This window comes from Uloborus diversus, chromosome 2, assembly GCF_026930045.1.
Source record: "Uloborus diversus isolate 005 chromosome 2, Udiv.v.3.1, whole genome shotgun sequence".
NCBI lineage: Eukaryota > Metazoa > Arthropoda > Arachnida > Araneae > Uloboridae > Uloborus > Uloborus diversus.
The window spans coordinates 107,936,279-107,958,246 of record NC_072732.1 but is presented as its reverse complement, the minus strand read 5'-3'; the positions used below and the strand labels follow the sequence as shown (position 1 = coordinate 107,958,246).

Here is a 21,968-nt window from a genome sequence, read left to right as displayed (position 1 = left end):
TAGTAACAACTTATCTTCCAAAATCTTGTAACAAAAAAAAATCATGATTTTTCTTTTTTGAATAGTTTAATGAAAATGAAGATAATAGCGAATGTCCTTTTCTGAAGGGTCTGAAGGGAAAAAGAAAAAAAACGAACATTAAATACAAATAGTACAGCTGTCACTGGGGTACTGAAAATTGGTCTAAATTCACTACTTTGGACCGAAACCCATTTGGGCAAGTATATAAATGAAAATATAGGCTAAACGAGCTATGCATTCAGCTGCAACACTTATGATAATTGACATTTGGGACCCTCCCTCCCCCTCCCCAATTCCTAACAGAACGATCTACTCATTACGATTTGTTTTCTCTCTTTTCAGAACGTTTATTTTCAATTTGCGTGTTTTCAAAAACTAGATGTTTTAGGTTGTTAGAGACAAAAGATTTTGAAGAAGCTTCTGGATTCACACGTTCAAATGAAATTGACTGATTTGAAATATATGCTATTGCAAAAGAAGTACATGGCTAAAAGGTTTTTATAGCAAAATACTATCAAATGTAACAGTTAACACCATACTCAACGAATGTATGTAACAATGAAATAAAAAACTGGAAAAATTGTCCAACCATTGAACAAACAGAACGTAAAATCACTGTAAACAATGTGTTAATTTTTTAGGGGAAAAAATAGGAATCTCAACCCCTAGCAGTTAAAAACTAAATTTCTGATTTTCCAGAATCATACATTTTAAGGAAAATCTATATATATAAAAATGGATGTGTGTTTGTGGGTATGTGTGTATGTTCCTTATACAAATCCAGTTTTTGTCGGATTTCTTTCAAATTTGGCAAAGAGGTAAATTGTTGCTCAGGAATTCATATAGGTGAGTTTTTGGAATTTTAAAAACACCCAAAGAGGTCTAATTTCATATTTTCAGTCATAAAATCGCTCTATTCTGCACGAACTAATTTTTGTATAGTTATAAATTTAGTCTAAATGAAAAGTCCCTAAAAAACTGCCCTAGATGAAGTTTCTTCAAAGATTGACTTTAATCGTTAAATTTGTGAACCTTAGTTCAAAGCAAATGAAAACGGTTATCAACATATAACCACCAGGAGCTATTTTAAATGCAATCAACACAAAACGTATCCTAAACGATGGCCGTCAATGCCGCTCAGCGATGTGCGTTGAAGCATGTTTAGCGAGAAAGCCGTAGATATAATAAATGATGATATACATCGTTTCTTAAACTGCAACCTACGAGGCCCCAGGGGTCCATCGATGCTACTTAATTTGATGTTACCGTTTAATTGTAATTTTTAAATATTGTTTATTTATAAAATCCTTAACAGTAAGGCTTCGTGTAATTTTTGATCAGTGTTTATCCCATTAATAGCAGGAAAATACAAACATGAGTAAGGTAATAGTATTGCATTCAATATTGACGTACAATCTTCGACTGTTTCAACATTAGACTACTTTTATTAAAACCACATCTATTTCATCCTTGCAACAGAAATTTTATTTAATATTCTATGATCCTTATCAAATCAATTTGCAATTTGTAAATTTTCTTTATACTATTGCTTGATTTACGTCGAATCTTTAAGTAATTCAGTTGAACTATATCAGTATTTGTGAAATTTGGTTCAAAGCAAATGAAAATGGTTAACAACATATAACCACCAGGAGATATTTTAAATGCAATCAACACAAAAAGTATCCTCAACAATGGCTGTTAATGTTGATTAGCGACAAACGTATAGCATGTTTGGCAAAAAAGCCAAAAGAAAAAGAAATGCTGTCTTTCAGTAGTTCTTAAATTGCACCCTGCAAAGACACAGCGATGCATTGAAATCACCATCGGTGTTTCTTCTTCAATTTGCTTGCGCATTTCGCTAATAAGTTTTCAAGTAATGATATCGTTACAGTAAACGATCTGTATTTTCTATACATAAACAGCACAGAAAATAACAAAATGAGATAGGTATTATCGAAGTACAATCTTCAACTGTTTTACAATTAGAATATTAAATTTATATTAAAACGACATCATTGCATCGGAAATATAATTTAGTATTGTATTATCCTTAAACAAATCAATATGTATATGTTATTTATACTATTCCATGATTTACCTAGTTCAGTTCACCTAAGTTTCACAGAAATCGCTCCAGGTTATCAGAGACCAGGGGTAAAAATACTAATATGGCTAATGAATTGCAAAATAATCATTTTTGTGCATAGTAGCGTAGATTGAATTTATCTTTCAAGGGGAAGGGGGATAGCCATGGGGTTCATTACATGTACATAAACTATCATACTAGGATGGCTAATGTGTAGTAGAGTAAAAGGCTGTGCACCTTTATACTCGAAACCACACGAAAATTTAATACGGCGGAATTCATAGTTTTAGAAGGGTAAAAGTTTAAAGTTTGAAAAATGTAAAGAAATATTAATTTACATTTAAAATGCATAAAATGTCTCCATTTTTTACGTAAACAAATTTCTTAATCGTTTAAAATTTTATACTACTTTAACGAGCTCAAAGCAATAGTACACCTGAAGGAGCATCATCGCTGACTAGCAATAATTTTAAACCAGTTAGCGGGTATGAGGCAACTTTTGACACAAAGAGATAGCTACTGAAATGGGCATGATGAAATACTAAGCCACATTATAAAGTTCTTTCGTTTTAGTCTTCATCGGGAAATTAGTTGAGCGAAGCTCCATTTCCAGTTACAAGACTCTCAGTTCGATAACTTTTATTGTAAACAATCGAAAAATATTACTGTTTGTAACTACCACTAAGTAATTCAACCGTTATTGAAAAAATGCTGTAAGATAAAAATGGACACGTATCAGTGTTATAGAAGCAACTCTGTTTACAGTGGAGGGATAAGGTGAAACAATTTGTATCTCACGTATATCCGCTAATCGCAATACATCATTCTTTAAACTTCAAGAAATTAAAATCTCCAGTGAGACTTAAGTTTTGTATCAGGATCAATAAGTCAGAAGGGCAGGCGATTAAGTACTTTAAATGCATGTGAAATTTACCTATTTCCCATATAGATAATTTTATGTTGCATGCTTAAGGTTGGGTTCATTCAAAAATGTATTTCATTTTGCTGCTGGAAGGGGGACTAAGAATTGTATTTAGGAGCAAGATTTGAGTTAAATTTAGGATTTAGAAAATTTTGAATAATTTAACTTTTTAGTACTTGGATTATGTTTCTGTACGTGGAAATACATTTCCTTCATTTTGAAGCTGCGGATATGGGGGACAGAATGTGCAACAAGTTTTTGTAAAAGATAAACAAAAGAATTGTCTATTATATAGTTGTAAGTAGAAACAAGACGGTTTTTTTTCTTTCTTTTAATTTCTTGGCCTGCAAATAAAAAAAAACGACGCGGATAGTGACCAAAATGTGCACGCCTATTTCTTTTTCTATAAGGCAGTTCAATTGACGGGTTTTATATAGTTCGTTCCATAAGTTCCCGTCCACGTACTCCATTTTTAATGCTTTATGTATCTTAAAATAATAACTGTAACTGTTTCTATGGCAACTATTATTCAGTGGAACCCTTCCTACCCCTTATGACGACAGCCTCTGCAAATTAAAATTTCGATATTCTCAAAGGACTACTTCAGAGCAGCAAACCTAAATAAGTGATCTTACTACCTGAATAGTTTGAGTTATCATGTACAACATTTACGGCAAGTGTGAGGTTTTAAAAACTTGAAATAAAATTTTAATCTAGACAAATTTTGAATCGTTGCAAGACACCAATATTAATATCTAACTGTCATTTTTACCTACGAAAATAGAAATTTGACATAAATATAGGAAATAAAATGTAGTTGACGTACGTCTTTTTATGCAATTTACACTTATCTAATATTACTCCATGGCATGCTACTAAATCGCCACGGAAAGGGAAAACGACACATTTTGTGAAGTTATTTATACTAAGTGAACGTTTTCTACGGAATGTGCTTACATTTCTGAACACTTACAAAAAATTATAAAATGAGTCTAACTAACACGTGAAACCTTGAAAGTAAAAACACCGTCAATTATAGGTAAAACAAACGTTATCCGTTAACGGCTATTAATAACAATGACAGAATTCCGTATTTTCTGTACAGTGGACTATCTGTTTAGCTTTTGGGCCATTGAGGATGATTTTCATATTTGAAAATATTGTAACGGTGGCATATTTTGCATATATTTGTAACTGATAAAAGCCATTGAATTTATTAACGACTCTTTCTAGGAAAACACTCCAAGATTTTTTTTTTCCAGAATAAAATGTATGTGAAGAGTACTATAGCATGCTTTAATGTCTTGAGGTATACAAAACCGTCAAAGGCAGCACAATGGTTTTCGTATTCGAAGCACCACGCAGAAGGTTGTCCCACAAGTTATGCAAGACAATCATTTGTCTCTGCGATTAAGATATTGGATGTACCACCCGTCTGGTTCAACCTCAGATAACGTGCCAATGGACACGGCAGAACCAAAGAATATCGTTGACAGAACCCGGATAACATGTCTCATTGCTTTTTCGTTTTTACTTGATGCTATTTTTCCTGCAAATGCTCAACTTTCTGTGCTATTTACAGTCTTTTGACAATTTGAGCCTAGAGTGGTGTGAATGCAGTTTTTTACTCTCATTTAGATAGAATTCATCCATTTAATTATCTAAATGATATGTTGCATTGAGAAGCTCCCGGGCAATGCCGGGTAATAAGCTAGTGTCTGAATAAAAGAAAAAGTAAGGGAGATATATTTCTGGCACGAAAGTTTTGCACAATTCTTGTAAGATCGCATTATTACCTGATGAAATGTTTTTATAACTGTGTTTTCTTTATTTTTTAAAGGAAAAAATCTGTATATATGAAACTAATAGTTAGAACTGTACTTTATGCATTTGAAAAATTTTCGGCTTGTCTTTTTTTTTTTTTGAGAAAGAAAAGTAAATACTATCGCAAACTGAATAAATTTCAGTTATCTGAACGTTCTGATTAATTGAATCTTTTTACTTAGAGGGAAAGTACCATTTTCCTTACTTTCTAAGTACTGTTTAAAAATTAAGGTAAGTCATAATCATCCAAGTCTAAATGAGACAGTTATTGTCATTATTGAAATCTGAGTAATTAAGTCATCAAAAGTTTTGGAAAAATTTGCTGAAATTGAATAAAAACCGATAAAAACTTTACACAGATTGGTAAAATCGTAAAAATCCTTTAACTGTAAAAACTGACGAATCTTCGCGAAATTTCATAAAATCAAGCAAAAATCCGCAGGTAAGAGTAAATTACATGCAAGGCCGGATTTGCCTATATGATAAACAAGCTATAGCTTAGGGCCCCTGCTTTGAAGTGGGCCCCTAACTCCCAAAAAATTGTGATTCGTTCCTTAAAAAAATGGAAGGTGCTTGAAAAACTAATTTCATTTTCAAATACTTGAAAACCTTGAATATTTGAAAACATGTGGCTACAAACCTTAAATTTTAAAATTTCTAACAAATTGTAGGGGGAGGAATGTCAAAAATGTGTCAAATTCAGTTCCTTGCTACATACTGCATCAAAAATGTAAAAATCATGGTTCTCGCGTTTGTAACATATTATTTGAAATAAATTTTTGTGACTCACATGCTTCATATCTTGCTATTTATTTAATCCCGAATGCAGAATTTGGGAAATTCTTTTGCATTGATTGCTTTTGTCTTGCTTTTACTGCATATTGTTAATCTGTTTAGCCCGGGAAAAAATGAACACTACCCCTATTCCTTTTCATTGTTTGCACTACTTATAATTAAAAAAAAGTTGTAATGAAAATTAAAGTTTATTTTTTTCTTTTAAACTTAAAATAGCTGTTTCTTACAAAGTTTGAACAATACTGTACAACTGTATAATCTACTTCTCAATTTCATAGACTAGAAAGTGCAAATTATTGATAGGTTCTAAAATCCTTGAACAGAATTGATGCAGTATAGCCTACCAGGGCTCTTGAGCCAAAAACCCAATCTAACCAACCAAACCTTGAAAATAATTAGACAAATCTTTGAAACTCCTTAGCAATGTGTGCTTCAATTTTATTTCTTATCAAGTGTATAAATTAAGAATTGTTCAAATGGGTAGTATGTTACTCTCTTGATACCTATTCTCTAAATCTGTGCACCATTTCTTTTAAAGTATTAACTTGCATTACAAAGCACTTTTAAAGCGTAAAACTTAAAAATATATATATTTGCCTATTATTTCCAATTAAATTCCAAAATGCAGAATTTTATATCCATTTTTCCCGGGCCCCCTAAAATTGGAGATATTCTATATCCCACTTAAAAGGGAGCCCTGCGTCACTCTCTTAATATCAGCCCCCTCTCTTTTTAGGTCAATTCTAAAAGGACAGTATGATTACACACAGTAATGAAAACGACACATAAAAAGTAAAGAATGGCCTTATACATCACAGAAAACAGATACATAAACATGCGAGAGTGCGGGGAGAGGGCAATTGAAAATGTTGCTCCATAAAAAATCCTGCCCCCCCCCCCAGGAACTCAGTCCTAAATCTGCCTATGCCAACTGTTCGGCAAATGTCCAAGTGATTGGTTTGCTTCCCAGGTATGGAGTGCATAGGAGTTGGTTAAACCAACGGGCTAGGTGTATGAACCTGGTACTCAAGGAAATTTGCGTTAAGCGTAGTATCAGGTTTATTGATGTGTGGAGTAAATGTAAACACGATTAGATTGCTAGGGTTGCCCTGCATCTGAGCTCTACAGGGGTCAAAATGGTTAGTGGTTTGGTTTTAGAGGCTTCAGAATCAAAAAACTAAGTTGGAATGGGGAGCATGGTTTAAGGAGCAGAATTCGAAAGGGTATTAACTATTTGGATTTTAGTAGAAACGGAAATAGGGTGGCTAATAAGAGAAAAGATTTCAACAGTTGGGATTCAAATAATCGTGCAGCATTAAATAAAAGTAAGATGGGCTTACTTAAGGTTTTTTTTACAAATGCTCGTAGTATTAGGAACAAGATGGAAGAATTGAAAAGCATAATTATAGATGAGAGGTTGGATATTATTGGAGTTACCGAGACATGGGCTACCGAAAGTGATGATGATTTATTATCTATTGCTGGGTATAATTTGTTTAGACAAGACAGAGTAGGTAAAAGAGGTGGTTGAGTTTTATTTTATGTCAGAGACACTTTAACTTGCAATGAATTGATAATTAATGATAAACCTAATGATATTGATATGATTTGGCTGGAGTTGATGAGCAATAAGGGAAATAAACTACGTTTAGGGAACATTTATAGGCCACCCAACTTAAGCCAGGGTCAAGATGAACAAATGTTTAGTATTATTAGTGACATTTCAAGCAAGGGGTCAGTCATTATAATGGGAGATTTTAATTTTCTAGGAATTGATTGGAATAATTTTTACCATAGTAATAGCAGAGAAGAGGAATTTTTGTAAGTTATTGGTGACTGTTTTTTAGATCAAATTGTAACTCAGGGTACTCGACAGGACGTGATTTTGGATCTAGTTTTCTGTGATATGGAAGGTTCTGTTCAGGGGTTATGTGTAGGGGAACACATTGGAGACAGTGACCACAACAGTATTAGGTTTGGGATTAAATTTGATACGCACAAAGTAGAGAATTTTAGGTTTGCCCAATTTCAGAAATACTAATTTTATGGCACTTAGGCAGAGTTTGAAAGCAGTTTTTTCTTCTGGATTGGACAATAGCGATGTGAATCTTCAGTGGGTAGAGTTTAAGGAAAAGAAGCGAAAACGGTTGCGGATCATGTTTCTTTTAGGAGAAAAGGTGTCAACACTAAAATTTGGGCAATGTGGTTCTCCAGGGGAACTAAAGACGCTCTAAATTACAAGCAAGCTGCTTTTCATAGGTTTAGAGAAACTGGTCAGTGCAGATAGGCTCCAATATTGTAATGCAAGGCTTAAATTTAAGTATTTGGTACGGATTCAGAAAAGAGAGTTGGAGCAAAGATTGGCAGATAACATAAACAGGAATCCCAAGAGATTTTTTGCATACGCTAATTCGGGGAAAGTTCGAAATAGTCATATTGGGCCACTGGTTGATGAGCACGGAATTTTAATTCAGGACGATAGTGATGTTACTAATGTTCTTAATAACTTTTTTCGAGTGTTTTTAACGATAACTGTATCTCAACAGTTGACACCAACAAGACACAAGCTATAGTACAGCTTGAGGACTTTGTATTTTCCAGGGATGACGTTTTACTTCATTTGAAAAAAATTAAAGAGACTAAGGCTCCGGGACCTGATAATATTTATCCAAAAATTTTAGTTGAATGTGCGGAGGAATTAGCAGATGTAATCAAAATATTTTCAATGCTTCTTATAACTCGGGGGACAGTGCCAGAGGATTGGAAGCTGGCTAACATTACACCGCTCTTCAAGAAAAGGTCTAAAGGGAGTGCGGGAAATTATAGACCTGTGAGTCTAACTTCGGTGGTTTGCAAAATTTTTGAAACATTGATAAAAATTAAGATGGTAAATTTTCTAGAGACTAATAATCTATTGTTTAATTTTCAGTATGGTTTCAGGAAAGGTAAATCTTGTGCAACTAATTTATTACATTTCTATGACAAAGTTACCATGGCTTTGGACAATAAGAAGCCTGTAGATGTTGTTTACTTTGATTTTCAAAAAGCTTTCAAAAAGGTACCGCATGTTGCTCTACTTAGCAAATTAGCTGATATAGGAATTAGAGGGAAAATGTTCATTTGGGTAAAAAACTGGCTGACCGGAAGGAAACAAAGGGTAGTCGTAAAGGGAAATTATTCTAACTGGAGTGAGGTTTTAAGCGGGGTCCCTCAAGGATCAGTGTTAGGGCCTGTTTTGTTCATTGTTTTTATGAACGATATTCACAAAAATATTTCTGGGAACATGAATTGTTTTGCTGATGATGTCAAAGTTATGGGGACAGTAGATAATGAAGAACAAGCAAAACAGCTTCAAGAGGATCTAGATCATATTACGGAGTGGGCTGATAAATGAGGTATGGCTGCTAATGTTGGGAAATGTCAAGTGCTACATTTAGGGCATGGAAATAAGTGTACAAGTTATTATTTGCAAGGTTTAGTCATTAGTCAGGCAGACAAAGTTACTGATCTGGGGGTCTTAATAAGTCAGGACAGGATTTAAAGTTTAGCCAACAGTGCGGCATTGCTAGTAACAAGGCCAATAAGATGCTTGGGTTTATCAATAGATCTACAGTGAAACCTCCGAATAGCGGACAGTCAAGGGACCAGAAGTTTTGTCCGTTATTGGGAGATGTCCGCTATTAGGAGGAACTACTTAACTTACCTTTTTCAAAATGGGCTGTTGTTCCCTTTGTAGATTTACTACATTTTACGTCAAGTGTGATTAATTTGTTTTTCGCCACAAATGGATTTAAAAGAAATGTTGTGCCGTGTTCGGAATTTTTCAAGCCATCTATTTGACGCCTTAAAAGAGTCTATCCTCAAAGTTTTGGCCGACTTCTCTGGCTTCCTCTTGGAGTAATACCCCGCTTATTGGGACGTTCTTTGCACGAGCAGCTCTGAACCATTTCATGACAACCTCGTCGATTTCACTGGTTTCTGTTTTGCGAAACTTGACATTTTTTAAATTTTCATTCGAACTTACAATCCACAATTTTCTAATTTCGTCTTTATCTTTTAAAATTTCGCTGATTTGAGTTTTCCCAACTTGAAAACAATCGGCAAGACAACGCACACTTATTTTTTTCTTTTTCGGCAGCATCCAAAACATTAATTTCTTCTTTCAATGTCATTCTCTATCTTTTAGTTGCCATTTTAAAACTCAAATAATATTGTCACACAAAAAAATCAACTAAATCAACACGCCTTTAGGAAAGTTTGCAACTGCAAAGCTACGATTGCTGCATGAAAAGCAGGTTCGCTTACCTCTCAATTCATCTCAGGATTAATATCCCATTACCAACGGCGGCGATTCAGCGCAGCAACCCCCCTCCCCCCCACACTTTTTATGGTTAATTTATTTATTTTATTTTGAGTATAACTATTGCGTGATTGACAGTTGGCAATATGACCTTGAATATGGGCAAATCTTTTTCATGTCTAAAAATTAAACAACCCAACGAAACCACGGCGCCATAAAGCCGACTACTACCGCCGCCGGTCTGCTTAATTGCATCTCCTGAGAGCCTCAGTTAGAAAAAGCGCCCAGTTTCCTCTTTTTTTTATCTTAACTTTTGAATAGTTATTGTGTACAAAATTCATTAAAATCTTAAGAAAAACGTACGTTAATTGTTAGACTGACATCAGTTTTCACTTATCTGCTTCAATACTCTCAAAACTAGCCGTAACAAAATTATGACTTTTTTTTTTCTTTTTCATTTTTTGCTGCCCCCAAAAAGTACCATGTCTTTTAGTTTTTTTTTTTTTTTTCTGCCCCCAGCTTTTAAGCCCCAATCGCTGCCTCTGCCCATTACCACCCTTTTAATTCCAAGAAACAGTGATAAGGAAATGACGGGGGGGGGGGGAGGGGAATATCAGTTGTGGAGGATGAAAAGCTTTGTAAGGCAAGCAGTTACTAAGATATTCTGTGAAAAGAAAAAAAAACGAAAGTGCTACGATCGCTAGGGAAATTTTTTTTGAAATAACTGTCCGTTATTCGGAGTGTCCGTTATTCAGAGTGAATTACATGGAATGGCCTATATTGAGGGACTGGGACTTGCAAAAATGTCTGTTAATTAGAGGTGTCCGTTATTCGGGAGTCTCCGTTAAGGGAGGTTTCACTGTATTTCAAACAAATCTAAAGAAGTTCTTCTGCCCTTATAAAGAAGTTTGGTAAGACCTCATTTGGAGTATGCTGTTCAGTTTTGGTCTCCTTATCTTAAGAAAGACATTAATGTATTGGAAAGGAATCAAAGGCAAGCTACAAGGCTAATAAATGGACTTTCTCACTTAGACTCTGATTCCAGGCTTAGAAGGTTAAAAATGTACAGTCTTGAGCAAAGAAGAGACCTAGGGGACATGATTCAGTTGTTTAAATTTATTAAAATGAAAGATGTTACGGGGCTGAAGTTTAGCACTGAAAACAGGACAAGGGGTCATTGTTTTAAGCTATTTAAATCTCAGGCTAACATGGATATTAGGAAAAATTATTATTATAGCATGGTAGTGGAACCTTGGAACAGTTTACCGGAAGAGGTGGTAATGAGCAAGGGAGTAGATAGTTTTAAGAGGGCCATTGATCTTCACTGGGGATTGTAAATTGACTAGGACCAGTCTAGCTGGGCCCAGAGCCTGTTGCTGGTCGTCACTTTTGTATTTGTATAACTAAAGATAAAAGAATTTGGAAAAAATTTTATATTATAGATTAAAATTTCAAGTATTTCAGAAAAAATATGTCAAAAATCTAAATTTATATTCAGCAATTAAAAAAAATTAACAAACTGAAAATTTTTAAATTTTTTCAATACAAAAGTCAAAATTTTAAAATTTTGGCATGAGGGTCTAAATTAAAATAATTTTTATATATTTTTTAATGATCATTAACATGTGTGCTAACATATAAAATGAAAATCTTTAGGGGACTTTGAGGGATTCTACCCCCCTGCCCTGCCCTGCCCCCTATTTTGATAAATGAAAAATAGTTGATCACACTATTACAAACTAAGTTAATAATTGCATTAAAAAAATTTAAATATTGAAATACATTGATGTTTGAACTTAAATGTAATTATTTTAGGGTCATTCCATAGAAATGTCAACCTCAAACTCAGAAATTTTTTTCCCCCAAAGCCTTAATTGTGACCTATCATTTCATTCAGCATACTTTCTAGTACATAAATCCAGTAACAGTTTGCAAAAATTTCAATCGGTATTTTTCATCTGGCTTTAAACGTGCGAGGTTGTAGAAAAGGCTTAGCATGTGCAAAAAGCATGCGTCTACGTTTTCTTGTGTAATGTAAAATTTTTTGCAAATTTTTAAAAGAACTATGTTTATTCTAAATGATTAGATGTTGACCCAATAAAATTGACTGTTATTTTTGCATACATTATAAGATAAGTACTTTAATTAGTTTGGTTATTTCACTGAAAATATTTACGTTACGTTAGTCACGAAAATGTACTATTTTCTGCTTAAAAACTAAACCAGATGATTGAACCAAACAGCACTTTTTATTTTCTTACATCTGTATTATATCTTCTTAAAAAGTGCAAAATATTTATTTCAGTATCAGTAGATATAAAATAATTAGTGTGACTAACGTAACTCTTGAGCTGTGACTAACGTAACAGTTTGCATGTGACTAACGTAACATTTTAAAAATGGCTGCTAATATTTAAACTTATTTAATTTAATGTACATTTTCATGTACAATTTTGAATATACATGCATTCTATATTATTTAAAAATATAAAGGGCAAAAAATACCAGTAAAATTACATTGTATAGACCTTCTGTTTACTTAAAAAAATACTTTAAAGGTCTTTATAAAGATACTTCCAATTTAAAGAATTATTAAAAAAGAAAAAAGGTGAGTAGAGCAAATTGAGTACTCTGCTGAATGTGCATTCAACACAAGAATCCAATCTTAAGAATTAAGTTAATAGAAATACAGTCTTAACAAAGAAGAACGTCTCTATTTTTTAGAAAATGCATGCCCACCTATTATTAAAATGAAGTAATTGCTTCTCGTTGGAAAACATTTGAAGATGTTACATGATACAGTGACAATAAGCGCTGCTGCCATATATTTCAGAAAATGTAAGAATGATCATTTAGAAATTCAAACATTTGCGGTGATATCTGGAATTAAAATGCATTCTGCAAAAACGTTCGAATATTTTTTTTCAATATTACATTTTAATTCAAAAGCATGCACAACACTATTCGTTCGATGAATCAGTAAACCTTAAAAAATAATATGCCATTAAAAAATACTGCGGTGTTTCTTATGACGATAACTAGTATATCGGCAGAATACTAGAATTCGGTGAAACTTTCAATTTGCATAAAGTTAATTTTTTTAAAGAGAGATATTTAGGATTTAATTAGTCCAAGAATGATCTTATTCAGTTTGTAAAAGCAATTTTTTTCATTTGTTTATTTTTTTTTTCGCACATTCAAATTGAGTTAATTGAACCGAATCCTTCCATTCAATTTCGTACACTATTATAGAAAAAAAAGTAAAGAAAGAACCATAATGCAACACAAAGAAGGTTCCTAAAAAGTATAAAAGTAATATAAGAGCAAGAAATCAATTATAAAAAGTTTTTTGTATGCATTCATTGTTTGTTATTCGATGGTTACGTTAGTCACGTTACGTTAGTCACACACAGTTTTTCGTAAAAGTACCATTAAGGGCCAAAAAAGATTCATCTGTAACAAATCTGTAGTACATTTTTAAAAATAGATTGTTTAACTCTTACAAATATATCGGCCAATTTTAAATGCCTGCGTAAGTTTCAGAAAAATTTGCCTCGTAACATAAGCATTGTTTCTCAAAGTTGCAAAAATGTTACGTTAGTCACAATGCCTTTTTTGGTGAAAAAACACCTGCCAGCGCTTATTTTGCTTCAAATTCTTGGTGGAAATGAAAAATAGTCACCTTGTACATTTTAAATCTGCATATTAAACCAAAATACATTCATTTTTACTCCCGGTGTAAGTAGAAAGAGTTTGAAAATCAGCTGCGAATGTTACGTTAGTCACTATGGAATGAGCCTTTAATACTCAAGATGTTTTTGAATTATAAATAATTAATTAAATTAATTAATTATAAACAATAAAAATAAGATAAGATAAAAATAAGATAATATCATGAAATTCAAAATTTTCCTACAACATTTTATGCATACTAAAAATTATTGTTAAACTTAGGGCAAAATAGAAGTTAAAACTTTTCATCAAAAATATACAAAATATCAAAAATCTTATAAATACCAGTTCAGAGCTTTTAACTTGATTCATTAATCTAATGCAATATCAAACTGAAACTTAGATTTGGTTTAACATAGCAATTTATTGGGTATGAGTTTAAAATGGTTACTATTGCCCAAAATGTTTATAATTAAGGCTTTGCAACAATCTCATTTGACCCTAAAAGTGTGTTTTGTTTTCTTGAGTGTTTCTATGATCATAAATGGATCCTAATAACCTAGCATTTGTACAAATGACAGGTACTTTTATTTTACTATTCACTAGTAATTTTTTTTAGATGTTTTGTTTTCTTTTTAGTATATTTGCCTGTTGCTTCCCTAACTTTATAATTGTTTTATTAGCTCCCAAAAAGGAACAGCTGGTATTAGATGACAGCTGATCTGCAAGCTGTATGGTTTACATTTATAGTTAGTTGTTTATATTATGACTGTGAGATTGGTAACTGCTTTTTATTTAAAATACACTTTCTTTTTCTTGATTCCTCTTTCAACTGCTGCATTAGTTTTATCAAGGGCAGTATGTTCTTTTAAACCACTTTTTTATTTTCTACAAGTGATTTATAAACATTATATATATTCCAGTTTAAATACAGTGAAACTTCAGTAACTGGACACACACTGATAATCCAGGTAGCTCGACATTTATTTTTCTTAGGGTCTGCCCAATGCTAACTTCAATGGCCGAAAACCTTTCTAACGTGACACTTATTTTGCTAGAACCCGTATCAGTCAACATCCAATTGCTATTCTAGTTCAATTCATTCTTCCATTTTGACCTTTTCTCAAAATTTTAGAAAAGTTCTTTCAGATAATTCTATCTTTTATCCAGGGGAGTCAGCAACCACTCTGTGCCGTTAGTGCAAGTCTGTTAGGGTAGAATAAAATGTATCCCATGGGAGGCCTGTAGAGAAAGAAGGCACCATTACTTGTTTTCTAAACAAATGTGAGCAGGACTTGTTCTTTTTAGCAGACCTGACTAACAAGAAGCTTTCATTTCTTTTCAACAATTATGTATTTATTCCCCACAAGATATTCAAATCTATTATTGATTTTATTATGTTTTTCAAAGAAAGAAAATAAAAAGAATAGAAAATTCATTTACTGGTATTAATTTTCTTAATGTGAATGTAAAGCATTAATAAGTATAAGTGATATAGACAGAAAATTTTTAGTAATTAAAATTTTGGAACCCCAGTAAGTTGAGGAAAAGTTGCGAGTTATGTCATTAAGCTAGGGGGGGGGGGGAAAGGATCTGGACAAAAAAAAATTCCATGCAAATAATAATTTGTTTTCTAATTGTCATTAAAAAATATAAAAATCCATTGAATATAAGAGGTGCATAAATACTAATTTATTTCTTCATTTGCTATGAGGGGTGGGGAAAGTTAATTTACTTTATTTAGAACATATTATTACTAAACAATCAGGCCATTAATTTTTAAGGGATGTTAAATGCAATTTCAAGAAATTAAAAGAATGAATTTGTCGTCGTACAGCAGTAAAACTATAATGGAAAAACTTCCACTATAGCAATTTTTCTCAAACGTAAGGGGGGGGGGGGCTGATCCTGAAAGTACTAGTAACTGCATGATTATAAATTGTTGTTAAGACTTTACTTTTGTTTTAACTTGTCTGGACTAAAATGCAGTAATCCGTATGCAGATATTGTTGTCTGCAACTTTTGAATTTCATGATATCTTATTTTCAGAATGTCTATATTTTAAACAATTTTTAACTATTTCAAATAAAAAAATAGCTTTAATATTAAATTTATATGTTTGAGTTCAATATTTAACACACTTTATCTTTAAATTTTTTAAATAAATGCTGGGAACTCTTGTTTCAAAGACATGGAAGAACTTTTCTCTATGATGCTTACATTGTTTCTAGGGGGGAGAGAACAGAATCCCTAAAAGACCCATAACTTTTTTCATAGGAAAAGTTCGGGCACATACTCATGATCATTTTTCTTTAAATCATAGTTTTTAAAACTGACCCTGATGTTAAAAATTTGGAATTTCAACAATTTTTTTGACAAAAAAAAAAAAAAAAAATCAAAATGTTTAATTTTCTGATTTTTAAAAAATTCTTTGTATAAACTAAGATTATTATAATGTTTTTTATAAAAATATTCAAAGTCTTAACATTTTTTATGAAAATTTTCAAAAAGGTAATATCATTAGTTGCTGAGAAACATTTTTTTTTTCTTAGCTGAACAACAGCTCAGTTAGTGCCTTTGAAAATGATAAAAAAATTCAGAATCGAAAAGTTTCAGAAGTCTATAAAATTAAAATACATTGAGATTGAAACAAAAGAAACTAAGGGGTTGCTTTTAACCACAAAATAAGGAAGTGTACCAAGTTTCATTAAAATCTAGATGGTAGATGTTAAAATCCCATTTTTGTGGTTGATTTGACTAATTTTAAACTATTTCAAATCAAATAGAAGCTTAAATATTATTTTTTTTATGTTTGAGTTCCATATTCAACTCACTGTATATTTGAATTTTTGTCATAATTGTTGACAATTCTGTTTTTAAGAATATGGAAGAGATTGTACACGTTTTTTTTTTCCAGAATGTGGGGAGTGGGGGGGGGCAGAATCCCTTAAATTCCCCTATTTTTTTTTCATTGGATAAGTTAGAGTACATATTCATGATCATTTTTTTTAAAAAAATCATGATTTTTAAAACTTACCCTTTTGTTGAAATTCAGATTTTTGCCAACACCTTTTTTTGAAAAAAAAAAAAAAATCAAAATTTTCAATTTTCTAATTTTTCAAAAAATTTTCAAAAAGATAGTAGCATTAGTTACCAAGAAATAATTTTTTTCATAAACAACAACATCTCAGTTTGAGTGTCTCGAAAATGACAAAAAATGTAAAATCGCCAACTTTCAAAAGGCTATAAAATCAAAACGCATTGATACTGAAAGAAAAAAAAATAGGGGGTTGCTTGTAACCATAAAGGGATGAAGTATACCAAGTTTGATCAAATTCCAAGACGGTGGGTGTTAAAATCCCATTTTTGTGGTTGATTTGATGTGGAATGACCCAACATGTATTTTTAAATGTACAAGATGTCCTAGAGTGTGTTGTGTATGAACTTGGAGAGGAGGTATAGAACAGTATAACATGCAAGAATCTCCTAGGAACGGATGTTCGCATACGCAATGGGTGTGGTTCTACATGCACACCAAGTAGTAACGCTGGTAGATGCAAAATAAGTCATAAATTTACTATACAAAGACAACTTTACACAACATTTTAGGTTTTAAGAAATGTTTAGAGTGGTTGTTAAAATGCATTAAAAAACAGTTAATGAGACATGCATTTGTTATAAATACAGTATAACTTCAATTTAATGTTACCCAATTTAACGATTTCCTAAATTTAATGAAACATTTCACTGGTCCGGATTTGACTGCATTGAATGTCTCCGTTTCTCGATTTAACAATATCCTTGACTTAAAAATGACTTTTTCCAGTCCTTTGACAATTATTACTGTTATTCTGTATTAACATCTTCATTTGTCAAATAGCAGTTTCACTGCCAGTCAATGTTTACAAAATTAAAATGAGTAATCAAGAAGGCATGAAGTTTTAGACTCAAAAACTTCATGCCTTATCAAAAGTCAGAAAATGAATTAACAAGTTGGTGCTGATCAAAGAAAATGTTATAGTATGGCTCTGTAAGTTGAAACTTGACCTTGACATCGATTGCTTCTTTTTTGGAAGTTTAGTGACAAAGGGAAGTATTATTGCTGCAGAGATTCGAGTTGGAATACCTTTGCAAGACTTCTACAAAAACAACCTAGCTCAACTCAACTTCCCCATCAACTCAAAAGGGAATAAACATTATCAAGGTCCAGCTTCAACTTATCAGAACTGCATTACCCACTGAAATGAAACCTGTATTTTTTATGACATTAATGTAAATTTAAAGCTAAACTCTTTTGTTTTTATTCAAGTTTTAATATAATTTTTATTTTTAGTTTATTATCTAAAAACAAACTTAACTATAACTTCTTGTGTTCTGGGCTTTTTTAAAGTAAATATAAATTTAAAGGGGGAAAAAAACACTATATTTTTTTAGTTCTAGCAAATATTTTAATTAAAAGATTCAATGATGCATTCATTTAGTATTTTAATATTAAATTGCATTTTAATTCACAAAAACTAATGTGAGATCGTTTTTAACCCCCTTGCAGTCGGACAGTCCTAGAATTATATGTTAAATGGACAAGATATTTCATCACAAACTGCAAGGTGGTTAATTTATAAATTCATTATTATGTTATTTCTTTGTTTTTAAATATTTAGATTACATGAGAAATAAATCCTTTCTTTTTCTGGAAGTCTGCAATAATATATATATATATATATATATATATATATATATATATATATATATATATATATATATATATATATATATATATATATATATATATATATATATATATATATATATATATATATATATATTTTTTTTGTAATTATGGTTCAACTACTTAATTTTGTTGAATTAACAGTACAAAATTCATCCTATCAAAATGCAATTAGCATTTTCTTAGTACATTTATTGGATTATGGTTGAAATGAAAGAAAGGCAGGCTCAATTGAACCAAACACTTTGACCAGAGGTCTTTTTGATTATGATTAAGATACATTCATTATATTTTAGTAATATGATCAATTAAAAAATATTTTTCTTTTATTAATATTGCTATAAAATTATAATTTAAATTATGTAATAATTATTTGCATTATAGGAATTCTTTTACAAATTAAACCCACTGAAAATCTGGATTTTCATATTGTCCAGTTTCATCCATTTTGTCCAATTTTGTTTTTTGTCCAATTTTTTCCAGTGTCCTGGACTTTTTGCAAAAAAGTAGACAGAATACCAAATCCAAATGAAGTTGAATATGACTGTATTTGATGCTCTTTATGTGCATAGAAAAAGTTTCTGCACTTAAAAAAGGGAATATTTGAGCAGTTGAGTTCAAAACATAATGTTAAATTTCTTTTAATGTCATTGTACATTTTATGTATGTAAAATAAAAGTGAAGTTTTTGTGAGTTAACAGTTTTGACTTTGCATTTATTAGCTTAAGTTCCCTCTTGGAGAATGATGAAGATGACAGTGTTGATACGTCCCAAACATATCCTGTGTTTTCATTTTCTGGTAAATTGAATGTTTACATTTTCATGAAATTCTAAATTAAAATTATTAAAATATAGTCTCATAAAAGTAAAATATTCACATAGTTTTACTAGGCTATAAAAAAAAGTTTGCTGACAAGATGGAGCATTCAGTTTTTTCTTTTTTTTTTTTTTTCTTTTTTTTTTTTTTTTGCATTAATTTATTTGAAACAAAAACTATTCCTCAAAATAAAGTCTCACTATCAATCACGTTTTGCCTTTAATCTGCAAGTTTCTAGATCTGTTCAAAATACTATTCAGATGTTTTCAAATCAAAGAACTCTTGACAAACTTCTTCAAGTGATTCAAACCTGCATCCTTTCAGAAAGCGCTGCATTGAGTACCGTAATCGGATAGTTCACAATCTGAGCTGTGCCTTCAGTTTTGCTTATTGCATTGGTAGCATCTCTTATTGTCTGTCAATCCATTCTTCCAGTAGTGCTGAAACAAAATCCGAATTTCAAGCTGCGTAATTTTGTTTTCAGTATGGGACATCTTGCCAACAAAAGCAATCTCAAAAAGATAACAAAATTACAAAAAATTGAATTTTTGAGTTTGTTTGCGAACTTTTTTTACAATCTTGTATTATAGTGCAGCCATTGTCAAGTCAATCAAATTCAATTGTTCATCAAAAACATCACATTTTATAATTAGAAGTTGCTGTACTATTTTCAATTACTGAATTGAAGTTTTTGCCCTATTAAAAGAACTGTTCTACTCAAGTGCAGTATTTTCTACTATTGTTTAGATTCTTTATTTCAATTCAATAACATTTAATTGTTGTCAAAGTAAAATCTCTGTAATGTTATCTTTCATTAAAATTAAATGCCGTGTTATTTTTTATGTTCATATTAATAGGAAAAAAACAAATCTAAATTTGATATTATTCCAGTTTATTTTAATACTGAGTATCTGAAATGGTGTAGTCACTTAATTTATCTTGTTAGTTATTAATGGAAAAATATAATTATGTGAAAAAATTATTTTAAAAAGATCATTTCAAAGTTATTTGACAGGGGTGCCCACCTATGGGGGGGGGGAGCATGGCACAGACCATGGGTGCAAGACCTTCCGTCTCAGGACGGATTTCCGTCTTGGACAAAATTTCCGAGACGGAGGTCGGGACGGAAAGAAATTCGACGACTTTCTTTCAGTTTTTACTTAAAAAAGAAAAAATGAGTGTTTGAAAAATATGCTTTAATATTACTGGACCGTACCATAACCACGAATTACATCGACATTCTCTCGGTTTTCCGTCATGGGCTTGTTTTGTTTGCAACGTTCTTTTGGGGGAATGGCTTTTCGACTCGCGCCGTTTGACTCTTTTTAGGTATAGCTCTGTTATTTCCAACTCACTGCATTGCAGACCGAGGAGTTGCTCATAATTCTCCCTGATTTTTCGAAATAATCGGCTTTAGTTAAAAATTTAGCTTTTTCTCATGCTATTTTCGATCATCCTTTCGTTTTTTTTTTTTATTTTCATTTGTGGGGTCTTTTTTTTTTGCAAACTTGACACGCATAAATGAAAATTATGTACGCACTTAAAATGTCTTAAGAGTTGAATCTGAATCACCGATTGAGAGTGATTGCTGACAAGATGAAATGTTTTCGCCACAGAAAGGGCGTCCACGTACCAGGTGAAACGGAAACTATCAGGGATTTTGAAGCTTTCAATGAAAATGGGAATTTTGGAAATAATTGAGGGGAAATTTCAAGCTGGTTGGAAACACCGATGGACAACCGTTCCTGCATTTTTGACAAAGACTTGAGGAATCACTAAATTTCAGTGTCATTGAATCTAACCCTCGCTAGAATGGAAATATGGGAGGGGGCGGGGAGAGAGAAAGGAAAGGAGAAAAATAACGGCAGCACGAGTTTGCGAAAAAGCGCTGCTCTTGCAAAGAGGGTTCGCAAATTAACCCACGATACTGAGATCTTAAAACGTTGATATCTTGGACAATCTAAGAGAGCGGGGGGGGGGGGGGGATACTCAAGGGTTACAGTATAAAATATCGAAAAACTGAATTGAAAGCCATTTTTGAAGCTAGGAGTGGTTTGATATTTCTCCTCTGCAAACTCTTAAAAATTTAAAAGTCAAAAAGTTTTAGGCTGTTATTAATGATGTAAAAGTGGGGTGGGGGAGATTTAAAAAAAAAATCAAAAACTGAAGTCTTAAAAACACTAATTTAGGCAATCTTTGGTGAATTTATGAGAGATGGTTTTGGTGTTTTAACATGAAAATGTTTTGTAGCTAATGTATTAAAAACTATTTGAGGCTATAATTAAATGACTTGAGTGAAATAACATTTCGGACTCTCTCCCGAAAAGTGTTTGAAATTGAAGTCTTAAAACTTTTAGGCTGTCTTTGGCAATGTCAAGAGGGAGGGAGGGGGCTCTCTTTAGGTGGAATTCCGAAACTGGAGTCTCAAAAGCGCAACTTAAGACCGTCTTAAGGTTCGGGGTTCCCCTTTCCTAAAAAATATTCAAAGCTGAAGTATTCAGAACTCAGCTTTAGGTAGTCTTTAAAAGACTTAAGAAGAGGGCATTTGAAGGCTTTCTCTCTCAATAAGTTTTAGAATTTAAATTCTTAAATCTTCGGTGATGAAAAGGGGAAACCGCAAATTTAAGTCAAATGTAGTGAACTTAGGGGAAGGAGTTCGGGGGGGGGGGGGGTCTCTCTTCCCGAAAATTTCTCCATGCTGAAGTATTGAAAAGCTATTTTGGCTATTTTTGAGTGAGTTAAGGGGATTCAGGGGTTTTTCTCGAAACATTTTCGAAATTGGAGTCTTAAAGCTTTGGG

At 32.1% G+C, this 21,968-nt stretch overlaps 1 protein-coding gene across 1 annotated transcript in view; it reads left to right on the top strand.

Moving 5' to 3' along the window:
- LOC129235329 (THO complex subunit 6 homolog) overlaps nt 1–21,968 on the top strand; it is a 73,033-nt gene that overhangs the window by 9,473 nt on the left and 41,592 nt on the right. Inside the window, 1 exon segment of the mRNA XM_054869097.1 lies at nt 19,075–19,151. Coding sequence (XP_054725072.1) covers nt 19,075–19,151 — 77 coding nt within the window.